Source organism: Dryas octopetala, chromosome 3, assembly GCF_963921425.1.
Source record: "Dryas octopetala chromosome 3, drDryOcto1.1, whole genome shotgun sequence".
NCBI classification, from domain to species: domain Eukaryota; kingdom Viridiplantae; phylum Streptophyta; class Magnoliopsida; order Rosales; family Rosaceae; genus Dryas; species Dryas octopetala.
Genome location: NC_141368.1, coordinates 6895607 through 6916452, shown reverse-complemented (window position 1 = coordinate 6916452; position 20846 = coordinate 6895607). Strand labels below are relative to the sequence as shown.

The 20846-nt window shown below is 35.9% G+C and overlaps 2 protein-coding genes, 1 non-coding gene and 2 pseudogenes across 7 annotated transcripts; 2 read left to right on the top strand and 3 right to left on the bottom strand.

Moving 5' to 3' along the window:
* Positions 1-670: 670 nt before the first annotated feature.
* Positions 671-4483, bottom strand: LOC147290251 (proline--tRNA ligase, cytoplasmic-like; annotated as a pseudogene). Its single transcript, XR_015121196.1, has 12 exons — positions 4278-4483; positions 3925-4055; positions 3742-3834; positions 3362-3468; positions 3041-3228; positions 2735-2801; positions 2077-2199; positions 1834-1986; positions 1453-1737; positions 1019-1183; positions 848-940; positions 671-734 (listed from the first exon to the last, which is right to left on the bottom strand). The product of XR_015121196.1 is annotated as a proline--tRNA ligase, cytoplasmic-like (transcript).
* Positions 4484-9655: 5172 nt separating this feature from the next.
* On the top strand, positions 9656-12358 carry LOC147290250 (methionine--tRNA ligase, cytoplasmic-like). Of its 3 annotated transcripts, none has more exons than XM_086237774.1 (6): positions 9656-10142; positions 10317-10431; positions 10757-10875; positions 11002-11065; positions 11215-11343; positions 11463-12358. In XM_086237774.1, the coding sequence occupies exons 1-4, from the start codon at positions 9789-9791 to the stop codon at positions 11041-11043; spliced, it is 630 nt and encodes a 209-aa protein (XP_086093900.1). In that variant the 5' UTR covers positions 9656-9788; the 3' UTR covers positions 11044-11065; positions 11215-11343; positions 11463-12358. The 3 variants fall into 3 exon arrangements, with proteins under 3 accessions (XP_086093900.1, XP_086093901.1, XP_086093902.1); XM_086237775.1 differs by having other exon boundaries at positions 10749-10875; XM_086237776.1 differs by having other exon boundaries at positions 9656-10176; positions 10749-10875.
* A 1047-nt stretch (positions 12359-13405) lies between these two features.
* Positions 13406-17166, top strand: LOC147290249 (proline--tRNA ligase, cytoplasmic-like; annotated as a pseudogene). The gene is made up of 11 exons (XR_015121086.1): positions 13406-13568; positions 13651-13743; positions 14045-14158; positions 14289-14473; positions 14789-14867; positions 15341-15463; positions 15548-15682; positions 15776-16060; positions 16339-16557; positions 16643-16736; positions 16875-17166. The product of XR_015121086.1 is annotated as a proline--tRNA ligase, cytoplasmic-like (transcript).
* Positions 17167-17762: 596 nt separating this feature from the next.
* LOC147290248 (U6 spliceosomal RNA) lies at positions 17763-17863 on the bottom strand. The gene has a single exon (XR_015121595.1). It is a non-coding gene; the product is annotated as a U6 spliceosomal RNA (small nuclear RNA).
* A 115-nt stretch (positions 17864-17978) lies between these two features.
* Positions 17979-20614, bottom strand: ZR3 (Zim17-type zinc finger protein). Its single transcript, XM_086237667.1, has 2 exons — positions 20453-20614; positions 17979-18772 (listed from the first exon to the last, which is right to left on the bottom strand). The coding sequence occupies exons 1-2, from the start codon at positions 20529-20531 to the stop codon at positions 18321-18323; spliced, it is 531 nt and encodes a 176-aa protein (XP_086093793.1). The 5' UTR covers positions 20532-20614; the 3' UTR covers positions 17979-18320.
* Between the last annotated feature and the right edge of the window lie 232 nt (positions 20615-20846).

Sequence of the window (20846 nt, the reverse complement as noted above, 5' to 3'; positions counted from 1 at the left end):
AAATGCAAATTAAATTATTTTAAGAAAATAAAATGAGATGAAAATGTGAATTTTATCCCCAGATCAAATTGTTTGGTAGACACAATAGGCGTTCCAAAATATCAACATTTCCACACCAGACAAAAAAGAGCGTATTCGCACTCACGTACCAAACGCACTAGATTACACTCCTATTAATTAACCAAACGCACTCACATTTAGAATAATGCGGAGACGCTAGTCAAATTGACTGATATGGAGGTACTAGACATACATTATTTATTTAAATCCTTGTATCAGCTCTACTGGTCATTTAAGTCTCGGCTTTGAGAAACAAACAAGAAAGTAGAGCCATCAATCAACCGATTTTTTTCAATTTATCCAAAAAAAAAAAAAATTTAAAAAGGGGCAGCTATTAGATGTTTGAAATGCCTAACAGGCTTCTGTTCTATATTGGGGTTAACATGTAGAAAGAGGTGATGGCTATTTAAGCTTTGGATCTCCCGGGCCAAAAAGAAAAAAGCTTTGGATCTCCATTTGGCCAAAAAATCCTTTGGACCCCATTTGATTACATATGGAATGTCATGACACACCAAACAAATTAATAAACACAGTACTAGATGATCCAAAACATTCTAATCCAAAATAAATTATATAAAACGAGGCCACGGCTTTAATTCTGCGGGCAAATTTAGTAACTCCTGCCCCAATGGTCCACTTCTTCGCTGGCTTTCCCGAGGCAAAGCAAAGTGTCCCTGCACAAAAGTTGCATTAGTATAATTTCTAACCAACATCAATGTCCTACTTGATTTGAAACATTAATGCACATGTTATGAAGATACGCAAGCATATGAACCTAAACTTTTACCTTCAGGAAGTTCAGGCTGCTTCAACGGGGAGCAGAGCGACTTAGCAGCTCCAGTTTCACCCTCTGTCCGTGTTATACATCCCCTTCTACTTCCTAATGAATACAAAAGAAAAAGAAAATCACAGCTACACAATTAAGAGCATATTTCTTAATGAGTATTACAATATGTACCTTTTCATCGCACCAAGGAGCAAAGATAATTTTCTTTTCGTTCAAAGCTTCCATAAATTCTTCCCATGTCATTGCAACCTTGACACAAGCATCCCGTTTCACATTTGCCAAAATTGTCAGAGGAATGTCCACTTTTTCAAAATTGTCACGACGAACAAAGCGCACCTAAAACCAAGATGAACATAATTCAATTCTTTAAGTGAATCACCAACAATGACATTCTTCGAAAACACGTTGTAAGAACCCCACAATTTTTTTTAACATATTAATTATTACAAATCTTTTAAACAAATTTTATCAAACGCTGTCGTGTTAAAACCAGGAGCAACTAGATGGAAGATGACACTGTATGGTTATGGAAGACAACAACCAAATAGAAAGGATAAGAATGCAAGTAGATAGAAGATCACAAATTAATTGAAATGCAGTCTTACTTGATTATTGGCCAAACCCTTTGGTCGAATTTCAATCCTTAGAGGAACACCTTTCATTTCCCAATGTGAATGTTTCCAACCCGATGAAAAGTTGTCTCTTAAATCTGCCTCAACACAAAGACCAGCTCCCTTCAAGGTAACCACAGTTTTCACGCAGGCATCAAATGTGGCTTGAATATCAACATCCTTGTCAAGCACTGGAATCACAATAGCCTGAAAAGGTGCCACTTTAGGTGGCAATACCAAGCCTTGGTCATCTCCATGCACCATCACCATCACTCCAATCTGAACTTGATAATGGCAAATAAATCATAATAGAAAATTAATTATAAGTTAAAAGGCAATCTTACAAGTTTCATGTCTTCGAGAAAGCACACTTACCGCTCGAGTACTGTAAGCCCAAGAGTTTTGCCAAACCATAGCCTTTTCTCTTTTTTCATTTTCAAAACTAATCTCGAATGTTTCGGCAAAATGTTGACCCAAACAACGTGAGGTTGCACCTTGTATACTTCGGCCAGTGTTTGGAATAAAAGCCTGCATGCGTAAAATTAATAGTACTCAAGACTACCATAGAGGCATTAAAAAAACAAAAAAAAAAGCTTAATTAAAGGGCATATCAAGTACCTCCACAGTGGTGGTGTAAAGACTATCCGTAAATTTCTTGAGCTCGCTTTTAAATCCCTTCACAACAGGAACTGCCAAATATTCTTCATATATCATTCTGTACAAATCCAAAATCTCATAGACCTAAAATCAGGACAAACATTCAGAAACCAACCACCTTCAAAGTTTTCTGTCAGTGAGATACTATTCGCAAGCACATAAACAATCAGATATTAGGTGAATGCATATATGAAAGAAAGAAAGCTTGCATGGAATAATTTCCTGTAATAAATGACATAAATATACCTTTAGGTGATATGAATATAAAATATCACAAGGAAGAAACTGCACAATTAATAAATATAATAAATGAATATAAATATTATATATGAATAATTCTGTACAATTAACAAATGAAACAAAGGGTACAATTAACAATGAAGAAACTGCAGCTTCTATTACTTTTTTTAGAATCTGAAGATGTGGGAACAATAGCCAGGCTAAAGATCGTAAAAAAATAACAAAAAAAATTGACTAAGAAAAAAGTGGTCCAGACACGAGCTAATGTCTTTATTTAACACAACCGAGCAAACTCAACTAATCCTTATCAATATTAGAAAATGAAATTCGCTACATAATAGGCACATAACGTGAAATCAAAAATTCCAGTGATTCAAACCTCTTTATCTGCATCTTCCTTTGTTGCAAAAGCTGTGTGGCCTTCTTGCCAAAAAAACTGCCGACTCCTAAAAAATATAGAGACATAAATTTTGAGACAATGAAATATAAAATAATGATCAAAACGACAAAACTAAAGTCATCATGTAACATAGAGGACCATTAGCAACCATGACTAAAGATGCAACCAAGACTCGCTCAAAAGGAATAGAAAGGTTAACTCATTGTGTCATTGTCAATGCCATAAAAACTAGCATGTGTGGAATGGAGTATAGACATATCAAAATCATGAAATCAAAGCAACTACCTGATGAAGGGAATAGGATTGCTTAACTCCCACCGAACAACATCGCACCACTGATTTACCTTCAATGGTAAGTCGCGGTGTCCCCTAATTTTCTTAGAGAAATAGGGATAAATAATAGTCCCACTTGTTGGACGGATTGCAATAGGCACTTCCAAGTCAGATTTTCCAGCCTTGGTGACCCAAGCAACCTAATTACAAAAATTAAAGGAATGGAAAAAGAGGTAGAATAAGCAAATCACATACACAAACAGCGCAGTATAGTTTACTGGTGAACAACAAGGTTAGGTTCAATTTTTATGTCAAAAGAGTACTATTTCTAACCTCTTGAGCAAAACTGTCTGTATGAGCCTTGCCTCGTCCCAGAGCAGCAGAATTTACAAACATGGGGAAGAGGAATTCATTTCCTTTATTTGTGCATCGAAAAATTCCTACACATATACAGCATTGGAAAGTGATCAACTGTGCTGGAGTTGGAGTTATCATGGCAAACTTTTAATACGACTACAAAATTATGAAAGCATAATCTAGGAAAGTATTAAAAGTAAAAACAGGTATGTACATTTGAATTGAGCACTTAAGGACTAGACTGGCAAGGTGTATAAAGGATGCTAACATTGAATGGTTGTTCACTAATTCAAATAGCAAAAAAGACACAATTGGCAGTATGATTGTGTGACTAAATAAGAAAAAACAATGCTTACTCTCAAGGTATTCCAAATGTGCATTGTGCATGGCAGTAAAATATAACAACCAGAGATATCATAATATTCAATCATCTCACCACGAACAACAACCTGCAGAGAACAATTCAACATGTTACTTATTTCGTAAAAGAGATTTATGAAAATAACCCAGAAAAAAAAAAAAATTAAAGACAGGTATACCTCAGAAAACCACTCTCCGAAATTCTCATCCTTCTTATTAGAAAGACGTAAGCCAGTTTCTTTCTTTATGTCAAAACGATGGGATGCTATAATATGCGAATTCATGGCAACCTCACTAAGCATTAGACTTCCTAAGAAAATCAGTAGGAAATTCAAATTATAAGTCAAGCCAAGAGGCTAGGACAAACAAAGGAGAAGCAGAAATTTGAGAGGCTGAGAATAGGTTTGTAGGGAACCGACGATGAGAATAGGTTTGTTAGATCAAATTTTAAAAATAATAATAATAAAGAACAGTAAAAAACCAAACTCTCCAAATCTAAGATGAGTAGCAAATTAATGAGGAGTTCTCTTACCTGCAAAGGAAACTAATGTCGAGGGGTTTACTAACTGAGGGGATTGGAGTTTTGAGGTTGAGAATAATAAGACAGAGGAAGAGGAGGAGGAGGAGGTGACGTTGATGATGATAGCCTGATAGGAGTTGAGCAGATGATAGAAAGTAGAGAAGGAGGAGGCGGCTGATAGGAGTTAAATAGGGTTGGGTGATTTGGTGGTCGAACCTCGGGCGTAAAATTCTGCCCCTGCGGGAAAATTGGCCCAAGCTGACCCAATATCAAAAATTGGGTCCAACCTTGTCCAATTAATCGGAAAATTGGCTAAAATATAGGGTATTTTTTTTTTGGGTCATAAATACAGAGTAATTCTAAAAGAACCCCTATGTTTTCTTTCTAAACCCCATTCTGTCCCCTCTTTCTCCCTTTCTCTCTCTCTCTTCCCCCATCGTCCTCCCTTTCACGTTCTCTATCTCTTATCTTCGTATTTGCAAAAATTGCGTTTACAGTCCTTCAAATAGTAAATGTGTGGGATCCTTTATTGCTATGAATGTCTCTTCTCCGCTTAATAATCCCACCTTCCAAAAGAAATGTACAAGTGTCAACCAAATTTGATGCGATTCCAAGCAATTTGGTGACAATGAGAGAGATTGAAAGAGAATAAGAAATAGAGAGAGGAGGGAGAAAGGGGGTCGTCGACAACCGATGGTAGTGCTAGCCGACGGGGTGGGTGGGTGGGTGGGTGGGTGGGAAGGAGGGAAGGTGGTGTCAAGCTAAGGTGGGGTGACTGGGTTGTTTAAGTTTTTGTTTTTTAAATAACTAAGGATATAGTTTGAATATTTAGGAAAAAATAATATGGGGTTTATAAAGAAATATTGGGGTAGTTTTAGAATTACCCCAAAATATATTGTGTAGCAACCCGAATTTTTTTTGCCCTCTCTTGTACTGACACGTGTTGTCAAAAATTCTTTTGCTTGTAGTAGCTTAAGGTTCTCAAAGGAATTGGAGTTTTATTTTGTCTTTTGTTTGACTAACTTGTACCCTTAGTTTATTAGAGTTGAGCTCTAAAGGTTTACAAGCGATTTGGTGGTTATTAAGTTTATTTTGAATTATTTGGAATTAATTTTTGAGAGAACGATTTTCCTTAATTAATCTGGAAGACAAATTGTTGTTTTTGGGCAATAAAAAATTAGTATTCAATGAGATGAGTCCGTAAGATTTTGTCAGAGAATTATTTTGAGTCCCGAGATATTTTTGGTGAATTTACGAATTTAAGAGAATTATAGGAAATAGAAAAAAGAAAAGAAAAAGAGAGTTGCTTACTAGGATTGACACCGCACACGTAGCGTGCTGTCATTGTGCACAGAAGCTGACGCGCCGCCTAGTGGCGCTGACGAAGAACGCGCACACAAGAAGGCTCCGCGTGCTGCATTATAACCAAGCCAACCATGTTTTAATGGGTGAGATGAGTTCTTGGGCACTAAGAAGCAAGGGACGGCCCAGATTGCATCAAAAACGGCCTAAAGCTGAAGATATGATGGTCTAGATGAAACTGGGTCAACGGTACCCAATGGGTCGAAGTGTGGGTCAAGTGTGAGAGCAAATGGATAGTCCAACAAGGAAACGGGTGGACGAACCGAGTCGGCACGTGGATCCTCTCTGAGGCAAACGACGTGTCGTTCGCTAATGAACGGTCAAGACTTGACGACGTTTTCCTCCGTGCGGTTTAGATGGCGAACGTACAACACCTCTGTGTGAACGAAAGCACTAGATTACACAGTCACTTGAGGCGCACACTGCCATTTCAATGAAGCGTCCAAAATTACTAGTTCGTCGCCTAAAACATGTCAGAATAATTAATTATGTTGTTAATTTTACATAATCAATTTATTAATTTAAACTATCGGAGCCGATCATTTTTTAGTCCCTTACTCAATGATCATTCATGCAAAAAATCGGCCAAATTAGAATTCATATAGCGGTTCGATTATCATTATAAAAACCATAATCGTTCGTATGGTCGATCTCCGATACTTACCTAGCTTCTACAACTTCAAGATCGAGATGTGACCTTCTACATATAAATACACTTGAAAAGTAATTATATGAACTTTTTCATTGAAACCTTGTGGTTTCAATAATTGTGAAGACCACAATGTGATTTCAACGATCTGAGTCGTTCAATTTCTATGTTTATACTCAAAGATTATCCCTAAAAAAAATCAGCCCAATCGAAATTCATTTAGCCATTCGATTATCATTATAAAAATCATGATCGTTTATACGTTCGATCTCCAATATGGAACTTCTACAACTCCGATTGAGCTAATTTTTTGTATGAATGATTTTTTTTGAGTGAAGGACTAAAAAATAAACGGTTCGGATCGTTGGAAACACGATCGAGATGTGAGCTTCTACATATAAATTCACCTTGAAGAGTAATTCTATGAACTTTTTCGTTGAAACTTTGTTGTTTCAATAATTGTGAAGATCACAATATGATTTCAATGATCGGAGCCGTTCAATTTATATGTTTATACTCAAATATCATCTCTAAAAAAAATCGGTGCAATCAGAATTCATCTAGCCATTCGATTATCATTATAAAAACCATAATCGTTCATACGTTCGATATCCGATACGTAACTTCTACAATTCCGGTTGAGCTAACTTTTTGCACGGATGATCTTCGAGTAAGGGAGTAATAAATGAACGGTTCGGATCGTTGTAAACACGGTTAGGATGTGAGCTTCTACATATAAATACACTTGAAGAGTAATTATATTAACTTTTTCGTTGAAACTTTGTTGTTTCAATAATTGTGAAGACCACAATGTGATTTCAATGATCGGAGCCTTTCAATTTCTATGTTTATACTTAAAGATTATCCCTAAAAAAAATCGGCTCAATCGAAATTCATCTAGCCGTTCGATTATTATTATAAAAATCATGATCGTTCATACGTTCGATCTCCGATACTTAACTTCTACAACTTTGATTGAGCTTATTTTTTTGTAATGATATCTTTGAGTAAGGGACTAAAAAATAAACAGTTCGGATCGTTGGAAACATGATCGAGATGTGAACTTCTACATATAATTCACTTGAGTAATTTTATTAAGTTTTTCGTTGAAAGTTTGTCGTTTCAATAATTGTGAAGACCACAACATGATTTTAACGATCAGAGCCATTCATTTTCTATGTTCATACTTAAATATCATCCTTTCAAAAAATTAACTTTACAATGAAAGAAGGGTCAGGTGGATTAAGGTAGACACTCAGATATCTAGACTTTGCATGCTTACCAAGTGGATTAAGTTTACAATGAAAGAAGGGTTAGCATTTAACGGTCTCTCAAACGGACAATTTGACAGAGGTACCTACTATATGTGACGAAATAGTAGTTGGGGTATGAGAATGTAACTTTTTAAATTTAGGGATACTTACATACAATCAAGGAATAAAATTTCGGGTTTTGATAAAATTTCGACAGAAATTTCGAAGATTTTTAACTTTCAACAAAAATTAGACGGAAATTGTTATCAAAATATGGAAATTTTGAATGAAACTTTACTATATGTTTATTTAACATATTATCTACTACATTGATAAAAGAATATTGAAAAAACCAAATTATATGGTAGATTTCATGTGATATGTGATGAATATAATGCGCGTTGTACTGTTAAAAAAATGTTTCACTAATTAATAATTACATAATGAAATTACACGAATAAATCATCAATGTGGCAATAAAAAGTAACAAGCTTACTCAAAGGGACTTGGAAACGGTTTTTGATAGTCAAATTGAGCTGAATTGGGTTAAAAGAGAACTAACTTGGTGGCAGCAGCAGCGATAGTGGTTTACCTCAAATTTCAATTTCACAAATTCTCCAAATTGGAAAACCAAACATTAAGAGAATGAAACCCCATGGTGTGGGAATAAATTTTTTTTTTTTCATAATTTATATTTACAACTAAACGAAACATCAAAATGGCCAAATCAAACCCTAAATAAAATCTTAAACCTTTTTTTTTTTTCCAATTGCCTAAAGACTCAAAATCCCAATCAACCCTAAATTTTTTTTTTTTCCTTTTTTTTTTTCTTTCTTTCTTTCCTTTTTTTTTCTTTTTTTTCTTTCCTTTGCTCTTCTTTCTTTTTTCTTTCCTTTTCCTCTTCTCCTCCATGACTTTGGTCTTCGTCTTCCAGTGTTGGTCTTCGTCTTCCACATTTTTCTTTCCTTTTTCTTTTTCTCCCCCTTCACTTCCAGTTTTTCTTCTCTTTGTTTATCTCTCTTAGTCCCTCACTCCCTCCTAATCTCTCTCTTCCTTCTCCCACGCCGGATCTCTTTCTCTTCCTCTTCTCCCTTCCGCGGATCTCTTCTCTCCCTCTGACGACGGCGCGCCGCTGCAGCTTCCTCTCCGATCTCTTCTTTCCTTCCGGCGATGGTGCTCTACCCTGCATCGAAAGTTTCGCAGAAATTTCGAGGATTTCAGAAAATTTCGGCGAAATTTCGGCAAAATGTTTCGAAATTTTTCGAAATCCTCTTGATATGGTGTTAAAATTTCCTTACCTCTAAAAAATGAAATTTTACTCCTTGCATATAACAGAGTGCATAATTGAGGTATCTACATGTAATTTGCTTTTATATTTTATAGGACATTTACAGGTATTAAATTCTTATATTTTTTTTGTCAACAAAATTCACTAAAACACTAAGGGGGTGTTCCCAACTTAGATTTCATTGGATTTTAAAAGTTCAATGAAATCTAGGTGTCCCTAACTTAGATTTTAATGAATTCTAATGAAATTTAGAGGGGTGTCCCCAACTCAGATTTTAAAGGAGTTTAATGGATTTTAAAATCCATAGAATCTATCAAAATCCAAAGGAATTTGTTGGAATTCTTATGGAATTTGTTATGTGTAAAAAATGCCTTCAAATCCAACCAAATCCATCCAAATCCTTCACTTAATGAAATCCATGACTTTTTGAGGACACCTGAATTTCATTGGAATCCATTAAAATCTGAGTTGGGAACACCTAAAGTTCATTGAAATCCATTAAAATCCAAATTGGGAACACCTAGATTTCATTGGACTTTTAAAATCCAATGAAATCTAAGTTGGGGACACCCCCCTTAAGTATCAAAACTCAGATTTTAATGGATTCCAACGAAATCCAGGTGTCCTCAAAAAGTCATGGATTTCATTAAGTGAATGATTTTAATAGATTTAGATGGATTTGAATGCATTTTTTACATATAACAAATTTTATAAGAATTCTATCTAATTCATTGAATTTTGATGAATTCTATGAATTTTAAAATTCATCAAAAATCTTTTAAAGTCTGAGTTGGAAACACCTCCTCAAAAGACAAGTCAAAAAACTAAACCTAGACAGACCACTCTCTCTGGCGCCGCCTCCCTCTCGAGCTCACACTCGCCTTCTCTCCCTCGCCGTCTGTCTCTCTCATTTCTCTCCCTCATATATAAATATAAGGTGATTTCTAATTAGGTGTTTAGGGATTAACAACATGGGAGGGATTGCAGTTTCGGACCCCCCCAAGCTACCAATACCTGGCAAGCGCAACATCCTCATCACCAGCGCCTTGCCTTATGTCAACAATGTCCCTGACCTCGGCAACATCATCGGCTGTGTCTTGAGTGCCGATGTTTTCGCACACTTCTGCCGTCTCCGGGGCCACAACGTAGTATACATCTGTGGCACCGACGAGTGCGGAACAGCCACTGAAACAAAAGCACTTGAAGAACACTGTAGCCCCCGACAGATTTGCGACAAATATCATGCGATTCATAGGGAGGTTTATGAGTGGTTAAAGATAAGCTTCGACCAATTCGGGTGTACATCAACACCGCAGCAGGCAGAGGTACGCCAAGCCATTGCTAGCCAATCGGCCCGAGGTAGTTTTATTGATCCCATCTTTTTTAATTTCTTCTTTTGGCAATAATCTTCATTTTTTATTCTCTTGGTGGTTGTAATGTGTATCCTTCTCTCACTGTATCTTTTGTTGCCTGTTTGATGTTTTCTTTTGGTAAAATAGGTATCAGACACATTATGTACCTGGGACGACTTGCAAGCCAAGCTCAACAAAGAACTGCTGAACAACCTTGGCAACTTTATCAACGGAGTTTTGAGTTTTGTTGTCAAACCTTCAGGTTGGTTAGCCCTTTGGTTTCTGGAAGTATTAAGCATATTCGTCTTTGACAAATTAATTTTTGATTTTTAATCCCTTGAGATCTTTGTTCTTTGATGTAAATTAGACCTAGAACTAGAGATGACTTGCGACAATTGAAAAACAGAAAACCAATCACACGCAGCACACACAAACACAAGATTAATAGCATGCTGACTGTTATTAAATTAGTTAAGGAATCATTTTATTATTAATTCTTGTTCCCTTAAACTTTTTTCGCCAACAATAATAACAAAACTGCTTCGCATATAATATAAACTTAACAAATTCCGTGTACAGGTAAAGAGGTAAAGAATATGGCTCTCTTGTTCCAGATGCTCTGCATGCAGACTCAGATCCTTTGACTGAGAAATTAGCTGAAAAAGTTGGTAAAGATGTAGAGCAATATATAGAAGCCATGGAGGAGGTGATTGACATTTTACATTTAGATGACTGTGTTGTTGTAGTAAATGACTGGAAGGTTCTCCTCCCTTCTGCCTTTTACACATTTCTCTGTCCTTGGCATTAACATTCTTATCTGCAATTTGTGTAGGTTACTAAAGCAAGGACTCGAAAAAGCAATGGAAATTTGTAGTAAAGGGAGCGCATATCTGCAAGTAAGCATTTCTTAACCTTTGTTTGAGGTACTTTTTAAGTGTATTGCCTGGACGTGGCTGTGAAAGCTGCTGCTAAGTTGCACCATCTATAAGTACTAAATTGAACCATATGTAAGTACTAAGTTGCACCATCTATAATTACAATGCAGGAAAGCCAGTTCTGGAAGCTTTACAAGGAAGACCAACCTTGCTGTGCTATTGTTGTGAGAACTTCAGTGGGCCTAGTGCATCTTCTTGCTTGTTTGTTAGAGCCTTTTCTGCCATCATTGTCTATCGAGGTAATAAATTTTGTTTGCAAATGTTTGTGTCACTCTGAAATATTTTTTGTGATCACGTAGTATTACTATAATTATCCATGCTGAGATATTTTGTTTTCTTTCTTTTAATTGCATTCAAGGTATTTAAGCAGCTTAATTTGCCTCCTGAGACGCACATATCACTTTGCGCCTTTGCAGTGATAAAGGAGATATTGATAGGGCAAAACGGCCTTGGGATATTGTACCTATTGGTCACAATATTGGGAAACCAGAGCCATTATTGAAGGAATTGAAAGATGAAGAAGTGGAATCCTTAAGGAAGAAGTTTGCTGGAAGCCAAGCTGATAGAAAGGAGAGGGAAGAAGCTAAAGTCGTGAAGGTGGCAGAGCAACTCAAGAAAACAGAAGTTTCAGGTTAAAATTCCCTTACGTCCAATTACTCTGCTGACTAAACATGTGGTAAACTATGGCTTCTAGTTACAAAAGTGATTCTTTCTTAAGTTGAGTAGTGGTGGAGGCAATGGTAATGTGATTTCTAACTCGCACTGCAGTGATTGTTGATGTTTCTAATTTGTCACAATTTTGAAAAATTATGCTGGTGTAACTCATGTTTCTAGGTCATAGTGATTGCTGTTGTGTTTAATTGCCTGCATACAGTTCATTTGTGTGCAGTGTTTCATAATAATCCTTGATTTCCAGGCATCAATGGATTTAATTGCCTGCTACATGCTATCTGCTAGATTTCGTAATTGCTTAGGTTATAAATGCTAAGCTATAAGTCTATAAATGCTTAGCCAACTCGATTTGGTCATATGACAAGCTTAAGTTGCAATTTCTTTAACCAACTCAATCTGGTCATATGAAATCCCAACCATTAATAACTATGTTATCCACATGCAGTTTTCTCTTTGTGATGCAGCTCTCCAACCATTAACCAACTATCTGATGCAGCTCTCCAAATCTTACAAACTGCACGCATTCGCATAAACTCTTCCATAGAACTTGCAAATTTGGCGACATTGACAACAATATCTTCAAGATGATACCAGTCAACTGCCAATGTTTAGAGAAAACTACAAGATATCAGTTACTACTTGTAGTTTTCTCTAAACATTGGCGGTTGACTGGTATCATCTTGAAGATATTGTTGTCAATGTCGCCAAATTTGCAAGTTCTATGGAAGAGTTTATGCGAATGCGTGCAGTTTGTAAGATTTGGAGAGTTGCATCACAGAAGAATCAAGTTTTGTTTATAATGGGAGAGGATCAAAATGTTGAAGGATACACGCCGACCCATCGGGAATATTACAGTTTGGCAGTAGATAGGTGTGGCAAACTCAATTTGCCAGAAGCTGCTGTGGGAAAGTTATGCTATTATTTGTCTTTTGAGTGGCTTATCACTTTACCCATACGAGCTTCGAACAGGGAAGTTACTCTTATAGACCCCTTCTATAATTCCCAAATTAAGTTACTAGATTTTTTCAGTTCAGGTTATTTTATAGACTCTCCCCTGGTAGAAAAATTTGTTTTTTCATCGAGCCCGTCTTGTACATCACTTTCAGATTTCGTAGTCATGGCTGTATATGATGATGGCATATTGGCATTGTGGAGACCAGGAGATAAAAGTTGGACAACACTACGTAGTAGAGATAGATTTCATGATTTAACTTATTACAAGGGAAAATTTTATGCTGTGAGCCAAAATGGCCCTGTTTTCGTATGTAACATTGAAGAGCCTAAGAATGAAAATACAAGTGTGGTTGTTCAAAAGATGATCCTTCTGGATAAGGGTGTGAAATATAGGATGTATCTGGTTGAATCAGCAGGGAGTTTATTAATGGTTGTTTGTCGCCTATCTAGTGGAAGGAACACGGAGATTAGGGTTTTCAATGTTCTATTTGGTAATGGCTATTTGTGTTCAGTTTCGGAGTTTGGAAAATAGAACTTTGTTTATCGGTAGTAATAGTTCTTCCTTCTCTTTTGAGGCCTCGGGATGCAAGGCCAATTGCATATACTTTTGTTACGGACCAACCCGTAAGGCATCTTCGGTGAAAAAAAAAAAGACTTCTACAAAGTAGGCGCAGGTATTTTCAATATGGAAGTTCGAGAATTGGAAACAAATTTTGGTTACTCCCCTGATTTTGCAAGAAAACTTCGAAAGTCTAAAACAGCTTGTCTGTGGATCCAACCGACCAAACGACTGCTTTCCAATAAGAAGGATGAGAATTTCGGAGAGTGGTATTCTGAGGTATACCTGTCTTTATTTTAATAAATATCTTTTACTAAATATCTTTTACAGAATAAGTATCATGTTGAATTGTTTTGTGCAGGTTGTTGTTCGTGGTGAGATGATTAAAGATCATGATATCCTTGATTGTTATAGTTTACTGTCACGGACAATGTGCATTTGGAATACCATGAAAGTAAGCATTGTTTTTTCTTATTTAGTCACACAATCATACTGTCAAATTGTGTCCTCTTTGGTATTTGAATTAATGAACACCCATTTGATGTTAGCATCCTGATGACACCTTGCAAGTGTAGTCCTTAAGTGCTCAATTCAAATGTACATCCAAAAGTCAAGTTCTGAACAGTATCTACCTGTTTTTACTTTTAATACTTTCCTAGCTTATGCTCTCATAATTTTGTATTCGTTTTAAAAGTTTGCCATGATAACTCCAACTCCAGCACAGTTGATCACTTTCCAATGCTGTTAATGCGTAGGAATTTTTCAATGCACAAATAAAGGAAATGAATATACAAGAAATCATCTTCCCCACTGTAACTTCTGCTGCTCTGGAATGAGACAAGGATCATATAGACGGTTTTTCTTCAGAGGTTAGAAATAGTACTCTCTTGGCATGATGATTGAACCTAACCTGTTGTTCACCAGTAAACTATATTGCTGTTTGTGCATGTGATTTTCTTATTCTACCTCTTTTTCCATGCCTTTAATTTTCGTAAGTAGGTTGCTTGGGTCACCAAGGCTGGAAATTCTGACTTGGAGGTGCCTGTTGCAATCCGTCCAACAAGGGAGACTATTATGTATCCGTATTTCTCTAAGAAAATTAGGCGATACGACTTACCATTGAAGGTAAATCAGTGGTGCGATGTTCCGTGGAAGTTCAGCAATCCTATTCCCTTCATCAGGTAGTTCCTTTGACTTCATGGTTTTGACATGTCTATACCCCATTCTAGGCCTGTAAAATGGGCCGGGCTAGCCAGGCCCAGGCCCTGGGCTTTTTTGGCCCAAAGGGTTGGAAGGGCCAGCCCTTTTACAAATAGACAATGACACAATAAGTTAACGTTTCTAATCCTTTTGAGCAAGTATTGGTTGCAACCTTAGTCAGGGCTGCCAATTGTCCTCTATGTTACATGGCCACTTTCTTTAATTTTGTCCTTTTGACCATTATCTTATATTGCATTGTCTCAAAATTTATTGTCTCTATATTTTTTAGGTGTCGGCAGTTTTTTTTTGCAAGAAGGCTATACAGCTTTTGCAACAAAGGAAGATGCAGATAAAGAGCTTTGAATCACTGGGATTTTTGTTTTCACATTCAGTGTCCTATTATGTAGCTAATTTCATTTTGTTTTATGGATAAGGGATTAGTTGAGTTTGCTCGGTTGAGTTAAATAAAGACATTAGCGTATGTATGGAGTATGGACCACTTTTTTTTTTTTTTTTTTTTTTGTTATTATTAATTTTTTCTTTTAACGATTGTTAGCCTGGATATTGTTCCCACGTCTGCAGATTCTAGAAACATTAGTAGAAGCTGCAGTTTCTTCATGGTTAATTGTACCCTTTGTTTCATTTATTAATTGGCTAAGTGATATTTTATATTCATATCAGCCTAAAGCTATATTTATTCCATCTATTACAGGAAATTATTCCATGCAAGCTTTCTTTCTTTTATATATGCATTCACCTAATATCTGATTATTTATGTGCTTGCTAATAGTATCTCTCGGAGAGAAAAACTTTGAAGGTGGTTTGTTTCTGAATGTTTGTGCTGATTTTAGGTCTTTGAGATATTGGATTTGTACAGAAGGATATATGAGGAATATTTGGCAGTTCCTGTTGTGAAGGGATTTAAAAGCGAGCTCAAGAAATTTGCGGGTGCTCTTTACACCACCACTGTGGAGGTACTTGATATGCCCTTTAATTAAGCATTTTTTTTTATGCCTCCTCTGTGGTAGTCTTCAGTATTATTAATTTTACACATGCAGGCTTGTATTCCAAACACTGGCTGTAGTATACAAGGTGCCACCTCAAATTGTTTGGGCCAATTAATTGATTTTGAGAATGAAAAAGGAGAAAATAGCATGGTTTGGCACAACTTTTGGGCTTATAGTACTCAAACGGTAAGTGTGCTTTCTCGAAGACATGAAACTTGTAAGATTGCCGTTAACTTATAATTAATTCTGTTGTGATTTATTTGCCATTATCAATTTCAGATTGGAGTGATGGTGATGGTGCATGGAGATGGCCGAGGCTTGGTATTGCCACCTAAAGTGGCACCTTTACAGGCTATTGTGATTCCATTGCATTACAAGGATTTTGATATTCAAGCCATATTTGATGCCTGCAATGAAACTGTGGTTACCTTGACGGGAGCTGGTCTTCGGGTTGAGGCAGATTTAAGAGACAACTATTCACCGGGTTGGAAATATTCACATTGGGAAATGAAAGGTGTTCCTCTAAGGATTGAAATTGGACCAAAGGAATTAGTCAATAATCAAGTAAGACTATATTTCATTTAATTTGTGATTTTCCATCTACTTGCATCCTTATCCTTTATATTTGTTTGTTGTGTTCCATAACCATACAGTTTCATCTTCCATCTAGTTGCTCCTGGTTTTAACATATATGTGAGCGTTTTATAAAATTAGCTTAAAAGATTTGTAATAATTAATATGTTGTTTAAAAAAAATATTGTGGGTTCTTACATCGTGCTTTCGAGGAATGTCATTGTTAGTGATTCACTAAAAGAATTGAATTATGTTCATCTTGGTTTTAGGTGCGCTTTGTTTGTTGTGACAATTTTAAAAAAGTGGACATTCCTCGGAACGACCTTGTTAACCAAGTAGAAGATATGTTGGCCAAGATTCAGGAAAGTATGTTTGATGTTGCAAAGGTGAAACAGGATGCTTGTGTCAAGGTTGCAATCACATGGAAAGAATTTATGGAAGCTTTGAACCAAAAGAAAATTATCTTCGCTCCTTGGTGCGATGAAAAGGTACGTACTGTAATACTCATTAATAAATATATGCTCTTAATTGTGTAGCTCTGATTTTTTTTTTTTTTACTTTTGTATTCATTAGGAAGTAGAAGAGGATGTAATAACACGGACAAAGGGTGAAACTGGAGCTGCTAAGTCGCCCTGCTCCCCGTTGAATCAGCCTGAACTTCCTGAAGGTAAATTTTTAGGTTCATATGCTTGCATATCTTCATAACATGTTCATTAATGTGGTAAATTAAGTAGGGCATTAATGTTTCAAATCAAGTAGCACATTGATTTTGGTTAGAAATTATACTAATGCAACTTTTGTGCAGGGACACTTTGCTTTGCCTCGGAAAAGCCAGCGAAGAAGTGGACCTACTGGGGCAGGAGTTACTAAATTTGCCAGCAGAATTAAAGCCATGACCTGCTTTTCTTTTTTTAAGCACGCTCGTTTGGTACATCGGACTCGACCATATCCTGTTATATAATTTATTTTGGATTGGAATTTTTTGGATCATCTAGTACCTGTGTTTATTAATTTGTTTGGTGTTTTGTTCGGTGTGTTATGACATTCCATATTTTTTGGCCAAATGGAGATCGAAAGCTTAAATGGCCATCACCTGTTTCTACATGTGAACCCCAATATAATACAGATTTTATTTTAAATCACATAACTACTCTTCTTCTTTTTTTTTGGCCAGGCACAAAACTACTCTTTAATCACTTATAATTTGTTTAAGATTTAGCTTGCAAGTTTTGGACATTTTCATAAGGTAAAAAACAAATAAAAGAAATAAGATCAGAAGTAAAAAGATAATTTTGTTGTTTTCTTAAGAGTATTTAAAGCAATTTACATTTTTTTTTTCTAAAAACAATGAAATTATGATTTTGTTTATCTAAGTCGAAAACCACCATTTAACTACAGGTAGCGATTTTCACATTCCTATTTATTACACTTGCACTTTTCTCCTTTATTTTTCTTCCTTTATTTGTTTGATTATTAAAGCATTAAAAAAAAAGTACAAACGTATAAAATTAGAGTGTGAAAATTGTCACCCTAAATAAAACAATAAAAAAGTTAATGTTTTTTATGAATATGATCAAATTCAGTTGATTAAACTTTATTTTCATTAAGTGGCCAAAAAAAAAAAAACTTTATTTTCATTGTTTTAATTTATATAAAATTACAATTTTTTTATCTTGAATTGGCAATTAACCAACTAAAGCTGATCAATGTCTTAATTTATTCGTGTCATCCTTGGGCAGGACTATGCTAATCTTCTCTGTATAGTCAATTTTATTGGATTTCCATTTCCCCGAAGGGGCAATTAAGTTGATCAATTCGATCATGAATTATTCGAGCCTATCAAAATAGGTCTTTCTCTCAAAACGCAAAGAACTAAAAGATTGAACTGTACATTTGTCGGTTGCTGAGATCAATTCAAACACTATCTTTCCTCAAATCTCTCATCAACCAAATAAATGTGTATCAATTACAGAAGCACAAAATAAAACCCAAGAAGCAAAAATGGAACAACCAAACCACACTTGAATCTTGGAGAAGAGCACCACATCTTCATTCAAGGTAAATGGTAAATCCTCGTTGGGTACAGCAGGCATGCATGAACCAATAATGGTATACAAGTACAAGTAGACACTAATGCTGGTTGTTAGTAAAGAACTTCCTACATTTGAACTATTATAAATGTATTATTGTCTATTAACTTGAGAACATTTTATATTAAAAGCTACATTCTGATAACTCAAATTGAACTCTTTCACTTTTTCATTCTGGCTAAATCTTCAAGAGTCAGATTCAGTGTATCAGCAGAACCTTTTTTCACCTCCTCCCCACGGGCAGCCAAAAAATCCTCAACACTTCCCGGTTCTCCAAACCACCCAAGATGATCAGCAATCAGGTGGTTATTGTTACATCCGCCACAACGTGCCACCACCACACCTTTCTCATATGATTCTCGACATACTGTCTTCATAGATCTTGTTTCACAAACATTGCAAGTAAAGATCAAGGCAAGGTCATGCCTTGGGGATATTTTCAAGTTGGATGCAGCAGAAACTTTCACAGAATCACTGTTGATAGTATTCAAGTGGGAGGAAACGTTGTCAAGATCCTCATTAGCCAGACTAGTTGGCTTTGTTTCCGTCTGAAAACTTCTTTTGTCAAATTCATATTTTCTGAAGACAGTATATGCAGAAGGAACAACTTGTTCTGCCAGCAATAATTTGCATAAACAAACAAACAATCAAAATTATATACATTTTAAGCAGGAAAACATTTAGATTGGCAAGGCATGCATGTAGAACTTATAAATGTCCGGATTAACCAACAAGGTCTTTAGCAAAGAGGGAGAAAGAAATGGAGAAGGACTATTAGAATTAGATCAATCAAATAGAGTTTGTTTTAAGTGTTCAATCAGGACATTTTAGTCTTCAGTATCTAAATTGATGAGTATCAAATATTATGTGTGAATATGTTTGTGTCTGAGTGTGAGTGTGGACAAACACATAACACCCATGTCCTAACACCGTGAAGAGAAGAATATATAATAACCATCTCACACTTAATATAGTCTATGAAAAAAAAATTAACACATTTTCAATCATCAGAAATTTTTTTTATTTTTTATTCTACCACAAAAGAATTGGGTCATTAGCATTAAATTAAAGCTTTGAGGACAGTAGCAAGTCCAAAAGCAGCTAATAAGGTCAAATTTAACATCATAGTGTTTCCTTGTTTTATCCAAGCACTACTTCCAAATCCATAATGACAAATATATCTAAATTAAGATATTGAAAACATAGTTGTGGCAAAATACTCAAATCCTGACACTAGATAACATGACACAGATAACGCTGCTCTGCAGAGTGTAAAGTGTTAGGCGCATCATGCATTTTGCAATGCATTATGTATGAGTACTTCAACTCATGGTATGAGTTCCCACAAGTGCCTTAGGAATACTTAATAGTCTTGGGAAGGTGAAGGCCTTGGTTTTGAAGGCGACTCTTCTTTCTTCTCGTGGTTCACTGGAGTTGAGCTTTGTAAATATATATTGCTTTCTTGGAGGTTCAAATTCTCTACATAAAGGTTAGGTGACTCCAACTTACAGACATACAGACATATTTTATTTAGCTGTTGTGGGATTTGTTTCTTGTGAGGCTTAAGATAGAGAAAAGGTGTACAAGGTGGGGTGGGTTTAGGGATTGAGAGTCTTCACTTTTTTACAAGGTATTTTTCGCTCTTGGAATCTCAAGTGAAGAACAGTAACCATGTAAGTCTGTTGTGTCTTTTTGTGTGTTCAGTTGTTTATTATCTTGTATGGATGTATCTATGGTGTGTTATTGTTACTCTTCCACTAATGGGTTTGATCTCCAATCTCCAATTAAGTCCAACAGCTTAAAGTGCTGAAATACAGACATGATTTTTAGCATTTTTACTTTGAATAGTTCTTATAACATCATAGTTGTAAACTCCATTTCTCAAACTCTTCTACCAGCTTAAAAGTGTCCACACTAATTCACAATTAATCCAATTAATCATATTTGGTTTCATTATTGTCTGAAATTCCTTAATATAAGACTCAGATAACAAGAGAGCCAAAGACCTCAAATTTTGCCTTCCATCAGTTTCATGACTTCATCAGTTCTCCTAGAAACCAAACACAACAGTGGAATCTTCTAAACTTCAAATAGCAGAACATTATCAGAAATTAGGCCATGACCCAAATGCAAGAAACCGACAATCACTCAATTTCGAAAAGCTTCTTGCAATAGCAATCAATTTGCATATCTTCAACTGATTAAAACACCAGCAAAGTAATCTAAGAAAGCCCAATATCATGAAGATGGTTTCCTGGGTTTTGGGTGGGGACAATAGAGAACGAGGCCTAACCTTTGAATACATGGGCGTAAGGCTGCTGATTGGGGAAGAAGAGTGAGCCTATTCGCCTCTGCAACATCCGAGCCGCCATGGTCGATTTCTTGCTATTGCTTGAGCTTCGCGCTACGAGCAGCGGTCATGTAAACGGTGGCGTATTTATGATATTGCTTAAGAGTGCCACACTGCCACCCAAGTTCCTTTTCTTATTTATTTTGAGGTCTGAAGTGCCCCCAAGTATTATCGCAGAGATGTGCCTTTCCTCGTTATTGAACAAGGCTAGTATTGTCATAAGAAAATGCTACTTTATATGTAGTTTTCTACTTTTCTTGGAAGATAATCTAAAAAAAGAAAAGAAATAGTGATTGTATTTTGAGTCTTTTGACCTTATATATATATATATATATAT

What these genes read in the sequence shown, in the direction of transcription:
- LOC147290250 (XM_086237774.1), top strand. Translation starts at nt 9,789, where the DNA reads ATGGGAGGGATTGCAGTTTCGGACCCCCCCAAGCTACCAATACCTGGC. An exon ending in CAACACCGCAGCAGGCAGAG is followed by an intron (nt 10,143 to 10,316) that starts GTACGCCAAGCC and finishes TTGGTAAAATAG; the next exon opens with GTATCAGACACATTATGTAC. An exon ending in TTTTGTTGTCAAACCTTCAG is followed by an intron (nt 10,432 to 10,756) that starts GTTGGTTAGCCC and finishes ACAGGTAAAGAG; the next exon opens with GTAAAGAATATGGCTCTCTT.
- ZR3 (XM_086237667.1), bottom strand. Translation starts at nt 20,531, where the DNA reads ATGGCGGCTCGGATGTTGCAGAGGCGAATAGGCTCACTCTTCTTCCCC. An exon ending in TTACGCCCATGTATTCAAAG is followed by an intron (nt 18,773 to 20,452) that starts GTTAGGCCTCGT and finishes TATTGCTGGCAG; the next exon opens with AACAAGTTGTTCCTTCTGCA.